The 21,142-nt window shown below is 47.5% G+C and overlaps 1 protein-coding gene across 3 annotated transcripts in view; it reads left to right on the forward strand.

Moving 5' to 3' along the window:
* LOC138580193 (alpha-2-macroglobulin-like) overlaps window positions 1-21,142 on the forward strand; it is a 149,395-nt gene that overhangs the window by 66,304 nt on the left and 61,949 nt on the right. For all 3 annotated transcript variants that reach the window (XM_069650530.1, XM_069650531.1, XM_069650532.1), the window contains 3 exons: window positions 10,154-10,225; window positions 12,702-12,804; window positions 18,043-18,096. In XM_069650530.1, the coding sequence (XP_069506631.1) occupies window positions 10,154-10,225; window positions 12,702-12,804; window positions 18,043-18,096 (229 nt within the window). The remainder of the gene's footprint in view (window positions 1-10,153; window positions 10,226-12,701; window positions 12,805-18,042; window positions 18,097-21,142) is intronic.

A 21,142-nucleotide genomic window follows, 5' to 3' on the forward strand; every position in this document is an offset into this window, starting at 1 on the left:
GAAGAGCTCCAATGCCAATGAGTTGGTCTGTAGGTCTACAACCCTTTTGTTTTTCAGTAGAACACCGAAAAGAAAAAACAAGCAAACATAGACTTCTTCAGTCATTTCCCACTGAGGCATGAAGAGGGGGGCTCCCATTCAACTGTGGGGGTATGTGACAAATACATAGAATATTTCAATGTTCCCCAAAGGTAAATCCACCCTTTGTGATGCTAGGGAGTTGAGCCCACTATGCAAGAGCCTCCCTAGGAGTTTGGGTAAGCCGGATCTCACTGGGGGGGACTCCCTCTTAGGAGACAAGGATTCCTAATGTCTTAAGATTGTAAGATTTCCCTTAAACCCGATCACCCCACTGTTTTCAGGATAGATGGGAATAGAGGGAAATGTTATTTAGTGGTGCCTTCGCCATTGGTTGGTGTGGATGCGTACCCCTCCTTTAAGTTGGAATCCCAGGACCAATGAGATTTTTCTCTCACCTTAAGAAATCACATGTAAAGAATCATACGCTCACCTGGAGAGAGAGAGAAGAGCTGATGTGAATTCAATCAGCTGGAAGAAAGATGCACAGAGCGGATGCCACCACTGCTGCACAGAGCCAATGCTGCCTGGAAGCAAGACTACACTGCGTACGTGGTGGGCGGAGAGCCCGCACAGCACTGCCAAACCAAGGAGTGCCGGAGGAGCAATGCTCCCTGGTCCCTATCCAAGAGCCATCCCACAGCCGACAAGGTGGAAGATGAAAATGCTGTGGAACAGGCACCTGCTGGTGGAAACCAGGAACCAATGTCCCGAGATGGAGGAGACCGCCACTGATGGAGCACCCACACCTCCCGGGAGAAAAGACCACAGAAAAGCAGGTACAGGAGGTGTGAGTCAGAGAGGGAGGAGGGTGGTTGACTCCATGGTGAGCCGTGGGAAGTTCAGAATCCCACAACTCAGAGGTCCGACGGGTCCCATGAAGATGCCCGCTTGAGACCTAAAAAAGCGGAAGCAATATTCCTCATGACCAAAGGGACCCCTAGAAAGCAGAGCACAAGAGAAATACTCCACAGGGTGAGCAAGAAGGATATTCCCCAGAAGTCGATGTGAGTCAACCGGAGCAGAGGAGGAGACCCGAGAGGGGTCTATGCGAATGGGTTAGTTCACCCTCAGGAGATACAGAGTCGAGACACAAAGGTCTGAGTACACCAAATAATCAAAGCGATTTGTCGTGGAAATGTGAGAAGGGGCCAAAATCCTTGGAAGCTGAAAAGGACATTTCAAAATATATTTAGTGGAAGGTTCAAGCATCACCCAACAACCAGCTAAGTCAGAGTATTCTTCTGTGCTACTTTTAGTTTCTTTTCTTACATAGCTAGGGCCCATTAGGTAGTTTAGGTTTGGGCAGAGGACATGGTTGTGTTACTTAAGACCTCCTGATCAGCACCTTTTACCTACTTAGATAGGGAACTCCATCATGGAAATAGGTGTAGTTGAGGGTCTTTCTTTTTGTTAATAAAACTAGTTTGGTAAACATGTCCACTTGATCACCCAACTATCATGCTCTGCGGGTACCACAAGGATCCTGCCTCTCACCCACTTTCAACAACATATTCACACGACCCCTTTCTATCATCCTTGATGCCCTAGGTATCTTCTACACCAACTACTCGGACAATACTCAGATCCTACTCAATCTTACAGGCGACTATGACACTGACTCCAGAACTCTCAACAACATCCAGACTACCAAACATCTAGACTACCATTCAGACTTGGATGGCAGCCAACGGTCTATGTCTGAACTCGGACAAGACTGAACTTCTGCTTGTAGGTTCCACAGACACTCTTAAGAATCTTGAGAGTCAATTCAGCCACTTCACCATCTATTCCATTAGAATCCCGGTATCAGAATCAATGAAAACACTGGGAGTTTACCTAGACTCCAATGTATCCATGACTAGGCAAGTTAATGTGATTGCCTCCTCGGCAGCATGCCATGCCAAGCTCCTGAGCGCAGCCAGACCATTCCTCTCCAAGGGCAACTGCACCAACATATGAAGAGCCATAACCGGTTCGAATCTAGACTACTGCAATGTCCTCTTCCTGGGAACATCCTCAAAAAACCTAGAAAAACTGCAAGTCATCCAGAGCAGTGCACTAGGTGCAGCAAGGGGTATCCCAAAAAGGGAACATATCACAGCATCAAGGAAACAAGCCCACTGGCTCCCAATCATAGAACGGATATTATTCAAAACCTTGGCACTAACCCATAAGTGCATCCACCAGACAGCAGCCTCCTACCTATCTCAAACGATGCACCCTGCCACATTGATAAGACCAACCAGTACTCCATATACTAATATGCTTATGGTGCTTTTGGTCAAAAGGGTTAGAGCAGGATGCGCTAGCATCCTGTACCTAGCCTCCTTACAATGGAATGCCCTACCACCACCGCTGCGTTTGGAAGAATCACACATGACATGCTCTTCTCCTAATCCCGCTCTACAAATCCCACATGACTGCATAACCGTATCAAGTTAGAATCTGTATTTGTTTACATTACCTGTGCTTGCATTGTATAAATGTATAACCTGTTTGTAAAAAAAGAAAAATTGTCTGAGTCCTCCCTTCTGCTCACCACACTGCCCACACATGTAGTACCAGAGTACAAAGGGTAATGCTGTGCAAATGGTCACATGCCCCAGTGAAGTAATTTGGAAAATAAATACTTCATCTGCCCCAGGTGCATCCACAGAGAACACCTCCAGGCATGAAGACGGACTGTCCAGCACCCAAATAAATGATACATCGTACCCTTCAACACTGAGTCCAACCTCCAGTAGATCTTAAGCCACCACAGCACCATCCACAACAACTGAGAAGAGGCCCCTCCAATAATCAGCTGCCACTATTCCGGTAAAAGAAAAGGGAAGGAGAAAACTCCTTATCCAGGTAGCACCAAATGCCCACTCTGCCAAGCCACCAGTCATCCTATCCAGACACCAGTGACATAACATGCGGCTCTGGAAGTGAACCATGGTATGTTGTGGCTCATTCACCAGTGACATCTGTCCCTGGACCTGCCTGAAGGCCCCATGGATGTGGACACAGCCATCCCACAAACAACACATACGCATGTAGGCATGAATGACACTGATGGAGACCATGGTGGTCCATGTATGTGGTCCCCAGATGATCTCAATCTATCTGAACAGACACCAGTGCTTGAACAGTGGATCTAAAGCTGTCCGGAGGGAGGAAGTGCTTGAATTTCCACAGGAGGGAGCGTTGATACCAAGCTGTATGAGTTTTCTTAGCTATGTGTGTCTTGAAGGAGAGATGTATGCAAATGTGGAACCCAAGGGACTTGGCGTAGGAGGTGAGCACGGGTGGGAAGCTCTCAGGGTTCATGGTTGATAGCCAGGTCTGTATCTGGGTGTTGTGAGAAAACTGAAGGTGTCTAACTCGCTAGTCCCCAGAGATCTGTCATCCAGGTGGCCACGACATTGCTATCGCTATTGGATCCAGTTCCTAGGGGTGGACCAGTGCAGGTGGATCACCTAGATGAAGGGTCTCTGGGGAATGAAAGTGGGACACCAAAGGGTGAGACACGGTACCCCCTTCCTTATGACACCTTTTCCCCATCCTACCCCGTAGGATATCTAGAAACTCACCCCCACCCCTTGCTTGACACAAATACTTTCTTGCAGACAAATTACCATGAAAGACAACGGAGTAATACCCAAGCCGTATATATGACACGTCCCAACACAAGGGTCAAACAGAGATAAGCAACTACAGATAACTACACACACCTGACTTCTCTTCCGTTTCCCCATAGGGATAAAAGGCAGAGCACAAGAGCACACAGAGAGTAAAGACAAACACATGAGGAAGCAGCTATTCCAGGATGGCAGTTCAAACGGAGGAGAAAGGTGGCGAGACCTGAAAGGTCAATGCGGAGGGAATTGCCCTTGCCTTTTTCAAAACCAGACCCGCGGAGCTGCCAAAAAGGGAAACGTAAGACCAGGAATCGCAGCTGGCGAATAGTGCTAAGGATGTCAGCGGTACATGGGACCCTCCCTCACTGATAGCCTGGGTAGGGAGAAGGCGTTGCCATAGCAGTACCATCCTTGACTCCAGAGACAGGAGACATTGACAGAGTTCGGCACAGCCGGCGAGTTGAAAATAATTGATAATAGACCGGACTGTGTTGGGCTCAAGGTTGCGAAGAGAAACATTGTATGAAGAAAGAAGACTAAAGTACAATGATCTTTTGTAAGCAAAATTGGTATTAGAGTTGGAGTGGTCCGGTGCCACTTGAGCGCTCATTCAAAGGACTCTGTCTAATGCCCTGCTCCTGAACAAGGAGGATGGATGGAACTGGGAAATCGAGGTGGTCCTGCAGCAGGTTATGTTGAATCCTGTGCATAATCAAAAGTCTTCGGGTTGTTGTAGAAACTACAAGTACCAAGAGGCCTTAGGGGAGGATGGCTAAAGGTGTCAAAGCGGTCATATGAGGGTCAATCCAAACCCTGTGGTACAGACGAAAGTCTTTGACATGTTGTGGAAGCTAAGTGAACAGTGTAAATGGGGCAACTGTGAACCTGATGGAGAGATACCTGCAAATTAGGGTAAACAGTAACCCATCCAAGAACATTGTGGTGATAGTATGTGTGAAGCCTGACTGGAGGCTGAGACCCCAGACTTGGGTAAGGGAAGAACCTAAGGGGTCTGGAATTACTTTCTTTGAATTGGGTTAAATGGCAATGTGAATTCGACAGAGGGACGTCATGAAGAAAGCCAAGGGAAGTGAATCTTCTGCACTGTGTTTAAACTAAGTGAACTGTGATAATTGGCAAATGTGAACCTGGCTGAGGAATGCCTGCAAACAAGGGTGAATAGTAATACACCCCTGAACATTGTGACAAGTGTGAACCCGACTGAGGGATTTCCACAGTGAGTGGTTGGTCTGAGCCCGACTGAGGGAGGCTAACGTTGAGAGAAGGATCGGAGCCCGGATGAGGGGAATCCAAGCATGAAGAGTGATCTCCTGATGTGAAGATTATAAGGAACTTTTGTTTTTTTGTTTTTAATGGCTTATCAGGCCCTCTGAAGCAAGAGACTTTGCATGAAAGAGACTTTGGCACACAAGGTCCTGATATTGAGAAAAGGAACTGTAACCTTTTGTGGAAGAAGCACAGGAGTATGCTGTGTTCAAGAGTTCCACCTGGCCCCATGCTAAAAACATGGGGAAGGAGGACCACAGCCATAACATCCTGACTTAAAATGTTTTGAACACTTATTTATTTTCTTGAGAACATTATCCCATACTCTGTAGCATAGCGGTAAGGACTGGCAATAGGTTTTCTTAGCATAGGCAATGTTTATTTGACTAGACTCCACTGGGATTGTATTATAAAGATTTGATGGTCATAGCTTGCTGCCATCTTAGATTTAGGTTTAGATTAGGTGTCTCTCTCACCCATTTTACAGTTTAATAAACACCCTTGAACTATGATCATGCGTGTCTGTCTTACTTTGATACCATGCCTTCCTTACAGTGTTTAGTGTTGTTGGTGAGGAGTAGGAATTCGATCTTGGACGGGTTCAACTTCAAGTATGCACTGAGCATCCAAGACTTGATCAGCTTGAGGCAGGTTTTGAGCCTGTGGATGTCCTTGATGGAGTCGATCTTTAGGTATATCTGTGCCTCGTCAGTGTATTGGTGGATGTGGATGTTGTACGTGGTTAGGAGGCCTCCCTGCGCCTCCATGTATAGATTGAATATCACTGGGGAGAAGATGGAACCATGCGGAACTGCACAGGTCACGGGTAGCATTGGTGATCTTGGGATTCCATCTGAACAAACTGCTGGCGAATGACAAGGTACGACTTGAACCAGCGTAGGACAAGGTTGCTGATCACCAAGCATTGATATAGGGTGTCCGTGAGTGCCTGGTGGTCTACTTTGTCGAAAGCGGCTCAGAGGTTGAGTACAACCAGGAGGCAGGGGTGGCCATTGTCAAGGATATTGAGGGTGTCGTCGACCACCTGTATGGTGGCTGTCTCCGTGCTGCATCTAGGTCTGAACCTGGATTGGTAGGTTTGCTGGAGATTGTTGGTGTTAATGTGTTGCTGTAGTTTTGCGGCTACCGCTTTCTTGATGCTCTTACCTAGCAAGGGAATATGGGTGGTGTGGTAATAGTTACCTAGGTTGTTGGGATCCAGAGTGGGTTTCTTTAGTAGAGGGAGGATTTGTCCTGTCATCAAGGTGAATTGGAAGGTGCCTTATGTTAGGGAGTTGTTGTTGATCTCCAGGTAGGGAAGGAGCGCTTCTGTGGAGGGGTGGGGGGTGTTGCGGATGGACGCTGGGAGGATGCCTGTATATGATGTGGCTTTGAGGGCAGCCAGGGTTTCTACCAGGTCCTCTGTAGTGAGTGTCTTGGATGTTGTCCAGGGTATGGAGATTTTGTGAGGCAGGATGTGAGGTTGGGCTGTGGATGCAGAGCCGGTGTATGTGCTGGAGAATCTCGCGGATTTTGTCAATGAAGAAGGTGTTGATGTCGCTTTTAAGACACCTGTGCTTTTTTTGTCGGTTTCTGCTATGGTGTTCTAATACTAGGAGGCCTTGGCTGTGTTGATTAGTTTTCAGCGGTTGCTCAGAATTCCTTGAGGAGTGCCAGGTCGGATGCGGTCCAGGAGCAGCGCCAGGTTTTCTCTTGTTTCCTGATGACTCTTTTGCTGAGGTTGAGTTCTTGCATCTGTTTTGGTTTGCAGGTGCATTGTCTCAGAGGTGCGTGGCGGCTGATAGGTTGGCGCTGAGTGTTTCCAGTAGAGAGTCGCAAGTTCGGTTGGGGGTGTTCTGCCGTGCTGCAGGTATACATTAAACAAGAAACCAGTTGGGCACAAAAGGTGCAGGTGTGCCGCTTGGTGGGTTGATGTAAATCCATCCAGAAACTTTTTAAAATATTTGACAGAAAAGGGGATGCCCCTGTTCCAAAAAACCCTTTTGTATAAATCTCTCCCATGGTGCATTACATAGCTGAGTGCAGTTTCTGCGATAATCCCACAGGGAAAAAAGAAAAGCACTTAAACTGATTTTTAGAGGAAGTTACTAGGAGGTTTGACATGCTAGAGGATGTGGGGATGGTGTCAGGGTACCGCATTGTTAGCTTGACACTTTGGGGAGGGCTAGTAAGGCCCTTTTCAGTCCGTTCATTTACATTTTACCGCAGGAACCTCAAAGGATTCATGAGTAAAGAGCAAGATCACAGCAGGAATTGAAGTGTGGCACGAGGGAAAACTGATACTAGAGGAGGCTCTCTGGGGGCACTTTCACTGTCGGGGGAGGTGGGAGAGACCAACAAGGAGCAGTGCCCATTTAGAGTGTGAGAGTGCTGAGGAAGACACTTGAATTTTAAGGAATTTTCATCAGGAACCATTGTCACTCTCAGAAAGGGAAGTTTGCACAATGGTTTTGCAGTTACGCTCTCGCTGGCAATTCCTTGGGGATGGGGGAGTAGGTTGGCGGGAATGAAAAGTGGGGGCAAAACAAAAGGACACTGCATTTCACTCTAATCGATAGAAAGTGGCAACACAATTGGGGGAAATGTTACATTATGTGAAATTGATTTGTAAGCACTTGTTAGTCCCAAAAGGCATCGTAGCCGAAAGCCATGGCCAGTGGCACATGGTTATTTACTACTAAATGGGATAGTGGCTATGACCGAAAGCCATGGGCCACAGTCTTTTACTGTAAGTGGTGCAAATTCGGCAGTGGCCACAGCCGAAGGACAAAGCCAGTGGGGCCTCAGTTATTCACCTGAATTGGTACAAAGTTGGTGGGGCGGTAGCCATGGCTTGTGGAACATGGGTGTTTCTACTATATAGGCCACCAGACATAGCCAAAATGGGCCCTGGCATTTACTACCACAATTGGTGTAGGATATAGCATGACAAAACCCTTGGAAATCCATGAAAGATATTTAGTTAACAGTCAGGTTGAAAGCATTCCTTCCAAAAAAAACAATGACATTTGTTGTGAATTGGAAGTGACAACCTTAACTCGGTGTTCCATCCCCCGTTGCTCAGCCCATGAGCACACAGGTATCATCACAGATGACATCAGAAATGACATGGGTGACATGAATAGGGGGAATCTGGGTTGAGGTTGTTGTCACTTCCAAACCCCCGCTAAGTGTTGTGGGTTTTGGTGTGAGAAATGTTTTTGCTTAACTATCTGTAAACTCAAGTTTTTTCATAGAGGGGGGGAGAAAATGAAAACACCACTGTCATTATGGGGGCTTTAAATAGCATAGAAACTCCCTTCGACCTGAAAAGTGGGTGTAGAATAGGTCATCTCAGCTGAGCCACAAATGTCACAGGGCCACCCAGTAGACACCCCTATAAGGTCACCTGCAGGTCAGTTCATGCAAAACAGGTCAAAAGCATGCCTTCTGCTCCCGCCATTGTCTTGGTCCTATAGGGCAAGAACATATGATAAGGACATGAGACGAAGACCATTTTCGGGAGCAAAATTCATGCATTTCAGCTCATTTGCATTGAGATGTTTCACCTTAACTCTGTCTTAACTGAAGTATTTTCATTTCATCTCATTATGTATTTGCTTGGATGGCCCAGCACCAGCTATGTCTAAACGACGATAAAACGGAGCTCCTTATCTTGGGTACCTCACAACGCCTGAGCAAACTTGAGCCGTCGTATCAGTCATTTACCATAGACGGTAATACCATACGAGTCTCGAAAGACTCCAAAAGGCTAGGCTTTTACCTGGACTCCACCCTATCCTTATCTAGACAAATAAATGCGGTCAGGTCTGCCTCTGCTTACACGTGCAAACTTATTTCAGCCTGTAGACCGTTTCTTACCACCCCCAACAGTGTCACCCTAGCTAGAACACTTATTATGGCAAAAATTGATTATTGCAGTGCTCTTAACCTAGGCACCAGCCAAGAGAACCTGTCCAAACTCCAAACTACCCAGAATAATGCCATTCGAGCGGCCTTGAACATCCCTCGAAACCACCACATCTCAGAAGCCAGAACCAACCTAAAGTGGTTACCTGTTAAGCAGAGAATCTCCTTAAAAACTCTTGCCCTCACGCACAAATGCCTGGCCAAGAAAGCCCCGATCTATCTCTGCAGTCAGCTATCGTACCACTCTACCGCCTGACCACTAAGAACTGCCCAGACTCACTATCGATCCCCAGGTTTAAGCTTCAAAAAGCGGGGGCCACCAGCTTCCCTGTCCTAGCCTCTAAACTATGCAACACCCTCCCTGCTACTATCAGAGCTGAAGATTCTTTCAACACCTTTAAGACCAAAACCAAATCTTGGCTCTTTGACCAGCAATAAGACATGCTCGACGCCTCTGTCCTACATACTCTGGTCCGTTTCCTCCGATACTATTTCCGGCCCGCTACCTCCGTTACTATTTCAGCACACCCTAGGATATATCATCTGCTAATTCCTAGTGGCACTGTAATCTATGTAATATATGTAATTAGAAAGACGGTTAATATGCTGTTACTGTAAATTTTGTAATGTAATTTCTTTGTATTGTTTTCTGCAACCTTGTACAAATTGCGCCCTTATGCCCCCGGGCCTGATGGATTGCGCGTTATAAATAAACAAATACAAATACAAATTTGTTTATATCGATAGAGACAGAGCGAGAAAGAGAGAGAGCTAGAAAGCATTGCTGTACTCTTGCAGGGTATCCGGTTCCTACAGGCCCCCTATAGGCCTTTCCACCGTCTGCCTTTCTCTGTTTGTTGGTTGGGGTGGTGCATGAACGTTGGGGGGGGAGGGGCGGATTCTTCATTGCTGCGGTCAAGAGTGTATTGCCTGTGCACAGGCCTGGTGTTAAGGACCTATCTCCAGCAATTAGGTAGATGTATTAACGCAGTGTCCACTCTGAATCCTCACTCATGTCTAGGATTAATCCCAGAGCCAGTCCTGACCCATGCTTGCCCCCCCCCCCTCGTGTGGGGAAGAACCGCAAAGTCCACAGTGGTTCCTGTGCTCCTCACTATGATGTAGAGGAGCTGTCCCAGGAACTTAACGCGTCTCGTGCATGTTAAACACCAAACCAACCTTGGAATATGTTTAAGCCCTTGCTCCTTTTCCACCTTTTCTTTCTCAAACAGATGACGCAGCAAGCCACTATTCAGCAGTACTATCTTCATCCTGTGGGCCACTGTAGGATGTACATAAATTCGGTAAGTGCGCGAAATGCCACCTCTGCATGCTTGCTGCTTTTTGACATACACTGCCACGTGTGCTCAGGGTGTCACTCTTTCTGTCCAGTGGTGTCGTATTATCATCCACATGCCCTGTGACCTGCAGCCTCCACACATTGTTCACGTTTTTGGTGCTTCTCTCTGGGATCCAGGTTTTGGACCGAGGGGTCATATTCTCTAAGGGGGTGCATGGTATTTGTACAGAGTCTGGCTGCAGATTCTCTCTACCCTTTGAACAAAGCTTTCTCTGGCTCCTAACCCCTTCCACACACCATTCTGTGGCAGGCGGGGTCTGCCACCACAAAGCATTTCTTTAGAAGCCACTACTTGTCTCACTTCAATCTCCTGACTATACACAATAGGGAGGAATGATGACGGTAAGTGTGAGACCTGATACTGTACAGAATCAATGTAGCATTATACACAATAGGGAGAAATGGCAATGGCCACTACAGCAACAATGTAGCATTATACACTATAGGGGGAAATGGAAATGGCCACTGTACAGCAACAATGTAGCATTATACACAATAGGGAGAATTGGCAATGGCCACTGTACAGCAACAATGTAGCATTATATACAATAGGGAGGAATGGAAATGGCCACTACAGCAACAATGTAGCATTATACACTATAGGGGGAAATGGAAATGGCCACTGTACAGCAACAATGTAGCATTATACACAATAGGGAGAATTGGCAATGGCCACTGTACAGCAACAATGTAGCATTATATGCAATAGGGAGGAATGCAAATGGCCACCTTACAGCAGAAATGTAGCATTATTCACAATAGGGAGAAATGACAATGTGTGACACAGAATCAGTGTAGCATATTACACAATAGGAAGAACTGGCAATGGCCACTGTACAGAAACAATGTAGCATTATATGCAATAGGGAGGAATGGAAATGGCCACTACAGCAACAAAGTAGCATTATACACAATAGGGAGGAATGGAAATGGCCACCTTACAGCAACAATGTAGCATTATACACAATAGAGAGAATTGGCAATGGCCACTGTACAGCAACAATGTAGCATTATACACAATAGGGAGAATTGGCAATGGCCACTGTACAGCAACAATGTAGCATTATATACAATAGGGAGGAATGGAAATGGCCACTACAGCAACAATGTAGCATTATACACTATAGGGGGACATGGAAATGGCCACTGTACAGCAACAATGTAGCATTATACACAATAGGGAGAATTGGCAATGGCCACTGTACAGCAACAATGTAGCATTATATGCAATAGGGAGGAATGGAAATGGCCACTACAGCAACAATGTAGCATTATGCACTATAGGGGGAAATGGAAATGGCCACTGTACAGCAACAATGTAGCATTATACACAATAGGGAGAAATTGCAACGGCCACTACAGCAACAATGTAGCATTATACACTATAGGGGGAAATGGAAATGGCCACTACAGCAACAATGTAGCATTATACACTATAGGGGGAAATGGAAATGGCCACTGTACAGCAACACCGTAGCATTATACACTATAGGGAGACATGGAAATGGCCACTGTGATCAATATGATCAACAAATACAAATGATGGACTATCGTAGTTACATGAAACTGAGCAGGCGTACACCATCCAGTAGGATCGGGAAACGCCTGTAGAGCCCATAGCGCTACGAATCAATATTAATTTGGTTATCAGACTAATGCAGTGTCATTCTGGTGATGGGGACACGGGTTGCCCCTGGTTGCTAATGCTCTGTGCCCCTGCATGCAGGACTAGGCTGGTTTGCATGCACCATGTGAAATCTGTGCTGGGTCATGTTCTTTGTTATTTCTAAAGCATGCAGTGGGCGCCATTCTTCTCTGCACTTAGGTCTGGGGTGCATTGCTGCACAGTTCTAGCATTCCAGCATACCCTGGTCCGGTTGCATGAGTGATACGGTGTGCATTGGAGTGTAACCCTAGGTGGGGAGCTAGTGCCTGCTATTATGCATGAGGGCCAGAGATGTGCTGTGCTCATGGGTCTGCATTCTTGTTGCTGCATCATGTGAGCCTTTCAGGGGCATTTCATGCATATGAAAGGGTGATTGAAGGCTACAAGAGCACTCCATACCTCTCTATGCCAGAAAGGCGGCGTGGGCATACTCTGCTACGATGCCATCCCTTGGATCAAGTAGGCCATGTGCGCAGTGGATCCGTATGCTGTGACCGCGGTCCCAGACCTCACCATACCTCCGTCTAATCTCTAACTTGCAAGTGGCATCTCTGGATTGGTTCAATCATTAGACGCCATGGTGGTACTATGGCCAAGGGTAGTAGTGTTGCTGGCTAGTGACAGACATACCAAGCTCTCTTCCTCCCCACATTTCAGAATCGCAGATCTCAGTGCCCCGGCCTTCTTCACTCTCACCAGCCAACTCCCCAGGAATCCCCTCCCTTGGTGACTTATCTTTCTCTTTTGTTTTCAGATCCCCAGTGAACCCATAACTTTCACGTTAACCCTGGTGAGGACAATGCCGGGGCAGAACCTCAGCCCCTGTTACGCTCTCGTGCATGATGTCTACAATGCTGGTAGGTCAGACTTGTGCGTTTCTTCGTGCTGAGCGTGGTATGTCCTATCCCTCACGGTTTGCGTTGTGCATGGGGTGGGAGTCTCAATGCCTTCACAGGTACCGGAAGTCAAGGCATGCAAGTGGGCCTCCTTGTGGTGGAAATTAAGGAGAGAGTCTTGGGTTGGTCACTAACACCATAGTACACACTGATGCGCTTCCTTATGAAAGAAACAAGGCAACATCTTTGACTTGCAAATGGTGCCACCGGAAGAGGTGACCCGGGGTATTAGTAGTAGTGGGTTACCAACAAGTGGCACCCCGGGTAAAGGAGCTCAGACTGACCCTAGTGGAACAAGGAATACAAAATAAAACCGATTTGTAATAAAAAGACTAAAGAGCTTGCACAAGCCTGTCATTCTTGCCCATTAGTCATTGGGGATGTTAACCTCAAGACACACTATAGATCAGGCAAAATGCTTAAAGCTTAACCCGATACAGAAGGCTGTGTGAATGTACTCCTTTCATCTTTACTGAGGCAAGGTACACAATGGGACTGTGAAGGCGCTGGAGCCTCGAGAAGGTCCCCTCAGATCATGCAGAGAGAGGGGATGGGTCTTAGTTCCTGTAGGTTATCCACAGAACACCCCAGTGCTAGACCCTGATTCTTGTGTCTTAGGGGTGGGTTGTTCTTTTGAATGTCTGCACTGCTGCAACCCCTTTGCAGGATTCAAATAATGTCTACAGGTCATGCACGTGTGTCCAACCACATCCATCTAGCCAACATTGTGTACACCTACAGAACCTCAACCAACTCTACCCACACCCCACTCAGCACCTACACCGCTCTGCCCTTTCACCTCTCTACACCAATCCAACGACTGTACTCACCTACTCTACCCACAAACTCACTGCACTCTTCTTCATCTCACCCCACTCTAACCGAACCTATCCCACCCACTCTACATCCACTTGCACTACCTCACTCCATCACTCTTCGCCACCGCTCTACCCAGTACCCTGTCTTACTTCACTCCATAAACCTAACAACCCCCACTACTCTGCCCCACCCACTTTACCTTAGCAAAATTCTACACCACCTCACCCCACTGTACCCCTACCTCCATCTTCCCCGACACACACTACCTCACCCACTCTCCCCCTCACTACCTCATCGCACTCTACCCCAGCCCAATTCATCTATTCCAATCGACCCCACACTACGTTGCCCTTATCCCATTCTACCTGCACCCCACTCTACCCTCACTCCCAGCATACCCCACTCCCATCACTCTATAACATTCCACTACACTACCCCACCATTCAACCCCCACAACCCAACAGCATGTCACTCTTCTAACCAGGTTCCTCACACCACTAAACTAAACCACCCCACTATCACCTATTCCATTACAAGCACACTACCCCATGTCACCCAACTCTATCCTCCTGCACTCTACCCCAACGTACCCTCGCTCTACCACCACGCCCCCATGACCCACTGACTGTAACCCACCCCCACTGTACCCTCTACGCTACCCCACTCCAACACGACATTCTCTATCCTTGCCACTGCCCCATGCTACCCTTCTGTACACCAAAATATACCCTCCCTACCCTCTACACTTGTACCACCCACTTCCCCTCACACTACCCAACGTACTGAACTCTACCCCACCCATCCCTTTATACCGTCACCCACACCACTCCACCCTTACCCCACTCTAATGTTACCTGCCTCAACTACTCCCCACTCGACCTGACGCACTTCCGTTCCCAACTACACTATTCTACATCCACCCTACCACTTTATCCCAACAGCCCTTCCCCACCTCACCCTACTTTCACCTTATCCCACTCTACCTACACCCCACCCCACTCTATCTCACCTTACCCCATCCACTTTACACCACATAACCCCTCTTTCTCCCACCCACAAAACCCCACTACTCTATCATACCCCATTACTCTACGCAACAGCCCTTCCCCACCCGCTGCTGTAGCCCACCTCACTATTCTAACCCCACCCTACTACTCTATCACACCAAACTACCTCACCTAAACACACACAACATCCCCCATCCACTATACCCTCACCCCACCCACACCCCTCTATCCAATCACCCCCTACCCACTCTAAACCCACTACTGTATCCCATTATTTGCAAGTACTCTACCCTGGCACTCTACTCATCTGACTATTCTACTCACACGTCATCCCACTCTATCCCATTGTATCCCACTCTTCCGCATCTCACCCCTCTCTACCCCCACACCCTCTACCCTAATACTCTTCCATAAGTCATATGCTACCCCACCTCACTACTCTACACCCAAGCCAACCAACTACCACCTCTACCAAACCTACTATGCCACCAACTCTTCCACACCTCTCCCCACCCTTTCCCACCCACTCTTCCCAGCCCTACTACACTACCCCACTCCTCTGACCACACAATCCCACAATCCACTTTACCCAATCATACTCTCTCCTCTACCACAACCACTCTGCTCCCATCCTAACTCTCCACTCACCCCACTATGCTACCTTACCCCACAACTCTTCCACACTCTACCCACTCTCAATACTCTAGCCCACCTAATATTTCTCTCACCACACACCATTCTATCTCCACCTCACCCCTTTCTGCCCCACCCACACTCCTCTATTCAATGTAACCTCGTCCACTCTACCCCACCTCAACATATTATGTCCCACACATTCCACACCCACTACTCAACCCGGCAACTCTAATCTACCACACTCTACCCCATACCATTACTCCGCCCCTCCCAGTACAGCCCCACCTCACATAATCAACTGCCTACCTCACCCCATTCTTTCCCACACTATGCTACTCACTCTAATCCACTACTGCACCATATCCAACTACACTACACTACCGTACTTCCCTGTCAGTCTACATCACTTTTATACCCCACCCCACTAACCTATCCAAACCCACCACCTTGATCTTCCCCCAGCTTTTCTATCCTCACCCTACTTCTTTAACCAACCACACCACTGTACTCCTACAAAACATCCTCATCTACCCCATACTTTACACACTCTATCCCCACCTATCCCCACCCTCCCCACCTCATTACATCCTATCCCACCATTCCGCAAACACTCTGCCCCACCTCAGCTCACACTACGCTGCTCATTCTTCTGCCAATACTCTACCCTACCTCACTATTGGATCCACCACTCTTCTCTATCTCATTACCCTACCCCAGTTCTCTAACCTCTCTACCCCACCCACTCTAAACCCCCCTACCCTATGCAACCCTCCCCTCACACCCCACTCTATTTTTCCACTCTTCCTCCACCATCCCCACTCTACCATCACCCACTCTACTTAGCCACCGCACACACAATTCGACTCTACCTCTCCTCCACTCTAACCCCATCCACTCTACATATTTCTAAGCCCACCTACCCTACCCACCCCACCCTACTCCCTCTATACCCAGCTTTACCCCAGCACCACCCACTCTACTCCACCCTAATCTACCCTCATTCCTACTCCACTCTACAACCACCTACAAAACCTCACCCCAATCTACCCCTATGACCCCACTTCATTCCACTCTACTATCACCCATTCTACCCACTCCTTTGCCCCACTACCCTACCCCTGCCCAACTAATTGCCCCATATCTTTATCCCATCCTGCTACTCTGCCACAGCTTCCCACCCCACATCTCTACCTCGCCACTCTTCTCCTGCACTCTACTCCACCTCACTACCCAGCCCACTTATTGACACCACTTCTCTACCCCACCCCTCTACCCAGTAGCCTACCCCACATCATTACCTCCACTACCCCACATACCCTACCCCACTATCCTCCTACTGTACTACTTGCCCCAGCTCCTCTACCCAACTCAATTCTACACCACCCCCTCTGCTACCTCGTGCCATCCTACCCCATTCTGCTAACTTCACTCTATTCCATCCAGTCTAGCCCTACCCCTTCCTCTATCTCTACCCCCACCCAATTCTACTACTACCCCCACATCACCCCCATGGTCTAGCTCACCCCCCTCTACGCATGACCCAGCCTACATCCGCCTACTCTATGCCCACTAAACTATACCTCAGTCTATTCCACCCCAGTCTTCACCACTCACCCATCTACCTCACCAACTCCATCCTCACCTCACCCTACTGTATGCGTGCCAATAATCTACAACACCCCACTCAAACCCTCACACTGTACCCCCACCTCATCACACTTTACTATGACCCAATCTTCTCCACTGCACCCCACTCCACCCCATTCTACCCCATCTGCCCACTATTCCACCCCATTCTACTTCTGCACCAACCCTCCCTACCTCTCTCCCCACTATTCCCCTCCCCACCCAACTTCCCTATTCACTGTCCCCACCCAACCCTTCCTAATCTCCCTCTGCTCACACTCACCTTTCCCACTCAACCCCACTTCCTCAGCCCTCACTACCCCAAACCACCGTCTGCACCTCCACACTCTTCAACCCCACCAACACAATCTAATGCCACCCACCCCAACTCATCCCACCCCACTCAAACCCCACCGATCACACTTCCAATGTCACCCTTGCCCACGGTATGCCACCTTACCAGACCTACCAATGCCCTCCCTCTCTACATCATCCCTGCCTACCTGCACCCACACATTTTAGCTCACTACTGCCTACCCCACAACTCCCGTAATCACTCCTACCTTCCTACACTCACCCGAGCTCACCCATGCCTACCCTGCACACCCATGCCTAGTGCCTTCCACGTTACCTCTAGAATCACTCTGCTTACTATGTCCTTACTCTTAACATTAGTAGCATACATAATAAAAACATTTCCGTACACTGCAGTGGAGAGAAGTATTTCTGCTATGTCTATTATTAATGTTGTGTGTCTGCATACACTAACTTGCAGACATGTTTGGAATGACTTGGTAAACAAGGCCTACGGATTTACTGCATTCTAACCTATGAATATAAAATGCAACCAAAAACGCTATATGGTAAAACTATTGGTTTTGCCAATTGTTGTTTTTGTTATGCCATGGGCACTCTGCTTTTTCGTGGTATTTGTCTTTGATCATTAGACAAAATGTTGCAATGTGAGTCAGTGTATGCGAGGTGAGAATGAAAATGAACGTTCTTAGGGTCTGCTTGCAAATTGTAGAGGATGAGGGTGCCTGGGGAATTCTTGGGGGGCCCACTGTAATTCCAAAGTACTGGAATTGATGTGTTTCTGTTGTATTTACAGATGCTTCTGCAATGAAGGAGTACACCGCTGCTTGCAGCCAGCCACAGAGTACAGGTAATCAAACGCCTGGCATCTAAGCATGAAACGCAGCCACCACCACACCCCTTGCCATTTAGCCCATAGGGTGGTTAAGCGATTTTAAGAAGAACACATGTTGTAGAGCTTGTAAGTACTGTTGGGGACATGCAGGAAATCTGAAATACATTTGTCTTCTGAAACTGTGCAGACTGCCAGAGCCAGACTGATGCCTAGTGGCCAGAGCCTGGCACAGATTGCCATCTGGGAGAGACGTTGCAGTCTACCCAGCTCTTACCAGTTTTACAACGCTTGCTGTGGGAGAGAACAGACAGATGGTGCCCCCCTTTCCTAGTGACACCTTCTGGGTAGAATATGCTATTGACAGAAGTAAAGGGTGGGGTTTCATTTGACCTTGAGGGTGGGCGGAGTCCAGTATAATTATTCAGTCATGACATGCAGCAGATGACACTGGATCAGTAGTGAAGCCTGATCAAATGGATGGTGTTCCCATTTGTTGGTGTCAAGTGTGTGGGGGGACAGTAGTGTGGTGTGGTATAGTATTGAGATGGTGGGGTGGGTACCGAGGGTGGGGAGATGGAGGAAAGCAATGGGGTAGGGTAGAGAAGTTGGGTGGTGTAGTGTAGTGGGTGGGGTAAAGAAGTGGTGTTGTGGGGTAAAGGATTGGGGAAGAGTGGTGGAGTAGAGAAGTAGGGTTGGCTAGAGTAGTGGGGTACAATGGGTGGAGTAAAGTGGTGAGAGGTGGGGTATGGTGGTGGGTTAGAATGTGATAGTGGTGTGAGGTGTGGTAGAGTGCAGTGGTGGTAGAGTAGTGGATTGGTGTAGAGAAGTGGGGTATAATAGTGGAGTGTGGTAGAGTGAGTGGAGTGGGATAGACTGTTGTGAAGTGGGATTAGAAAGGGTCGGATACAGTAGTGAGATGAGATAAAGTGGGTCAGTATAGAGTAGCGATGTGGGTTAGAATGGTGTGTAAAGTTTTAGGCTGGAATAATGAATAGTGTATATGAGCAGTGAGTGATGTAGAGTGGGTAGTGTAGAAACGGTAGGTTAGTGAAGGAAAGTGGTGGTGTTTGATAGAGTACTGGGTTTGAATGCATTAGTGGGGTGGGGTAGACTGGGTGGGTTAGGCTGAGAGATTGCAGTGAGGTGGGGAAATAGTGGTGTGATTTGGGGAAGGGTGGGGATAGGGTAGTGGGGTAGAGGTTTTTCATAGAGTGGTATGTTGTGTAGTAGGGTGAAGTTGAGTATTGGTTACAGAGTGGGCGGGGGTAGAACAGGTGGGGTGGATTGAGTGGGTGACAGTGAGATAGAGTGCAGTGAGGTGGAGGTGGGATAGAGCAGTTTGAGTTGGGGATATATAGAGTGGGGTGGATGAGAAGGGTGCAGTAGAGTAGTGGGGTAGAGTTGTGATGAAGAGTAGTGTGGAGGGTTGCGTAGTGGTGGAGTGGGGTGAGCTGGGAGTAGAGGGCATGAGAATAGAGTGGGTGTAGTAGAGTAGTGCAGTATTGGGGTAGTGCAAAGTGGGTGGAAGATTGGCTAGGGATAAAAGGGGAGTTGGGTGCAGTAGAGTAGTCGATTAGGATAGTGGGGAATAGTAGCATGTTGCATTAGAGAACTGTGGTAGAGTAGTGGGTGAGTAATAGTTGTGGGGTAGACTAGTAATGTGGGGTGTGCTCAGTACAGGTAAAAAGGGGTGAGGTGGGGCTAAAATGGGTTGGTTAGGGTGAGAGTGAGGAGAAGTTTGGATAGAGTGGGTTGAAGTGAGCGGGGAAGAATAGTGGGGTAGGGTAGAATATTGGGATGTTGTTAAGTAGTAGAGTGGTGAACTCTTATGGTCCTTAAATTAGGCAACATGTCGTGCAATGGATGGAATGCAGAATAGGTCAGACACCAAATAATAAGATTGACTCAGGAAGTTGTCAAAAAGTCTTCATCAGACAGTTTTATTAGCAATTATCGAAAACAGGGAGTTACAACGGACATCAACGGATGTCTCACAGCATTCTCAAAGCATTTAATAAAAAACAACACTTTTATAGCAAAACTTTGTCATAAGTGATGTCATACTACGTGGCAAACTAATAAAACCTACAAGAGATTGTGGTTGGTTCAAGGGGAATATCTCAGTATACTTTCTATATAGGGACAGATTGTGATTGGGTTTCTACTGTCAGGTGGACAATTTATGCACGCCCCTAGTGCAAGTCATCTTCAGCAGCTATAAGATACATGACATATGTTTGGCTTTCAAACTATAAGGCCCTTCATTATACGGCCTTCTACAATTGGTTGGCTCGATTGTATCCTTCTGGAACATTCGATTCTCTAGCGGCATGTAACCTGGTACGCCAGGTGCGAGTGGTTGGACTTCTCCAGATCTCCCCACCCAATTAGTCCCATATCTCTCATTGCTCATGCCTTCTGCCATGAAATTGTCTTTGAACTCGGCCTTGCAATTGCTTCTCGCTCCTGAGAATATAAGCGAGTGTGAGCATTCGCTATCTTCAGTCTGGTGCACCATAGTCTTGACTGGAGACCATGAATCGGCCCATATTCTAGCATTTAATTGTCTTCAATGAAGAAACTTGGCATCCATGGTGTTCCTTCTTTGCAACCTAACAAGAGATATGTCTGTTTCTCACATTCACTGTTCTTCACAGGTTGATAACCAATTCTTGGCTGCTTCCAGCCTTTGACACCAAGCCAGACAGCCTTTTTGGTCGTGCTTCAAATTCTAGCGTATTCTTTGTTGCAACACATGCACAGCCACCAATCATTCTTTCTCCATGGAGTCGAGCTTACTAAAATTGTGACCTTGAATGTCCAGAACTCCATATACAATGGCGGCAGTGCCTACAGTCTATTCACTACGCATAGTCCGCCTTATGATTACTTCGTCTACTTGTATTCCAGCATCTGTACAATTGTAAAACTACTTGTGTTTTTCTGCAGTGTTCTTCATATGTGCAACCTTCATTCCGCATATGAAAGCTTACTTGATTCTTTATGTCAACATCTGTTTCCATACAGTCTGTACTTCTTCTTCTTCGATTATTTTTCTCAG

This window comes from Ambystoma mexicanum, chromosome 3p (genome assembly GCF_040938575.1).
Source record: "Ambystoma mexicanum isolate Mex_15411 chromosome 3p, UKY_AmexF1_1, whole genome shotgun sequence".
NCBI classification, from domain to species: Eukaryota; Metazoa; Chordata; class Amphibia; order Caudata; family Ambystomatidae; genus Ambystoma; species Ambystoma mexicanum.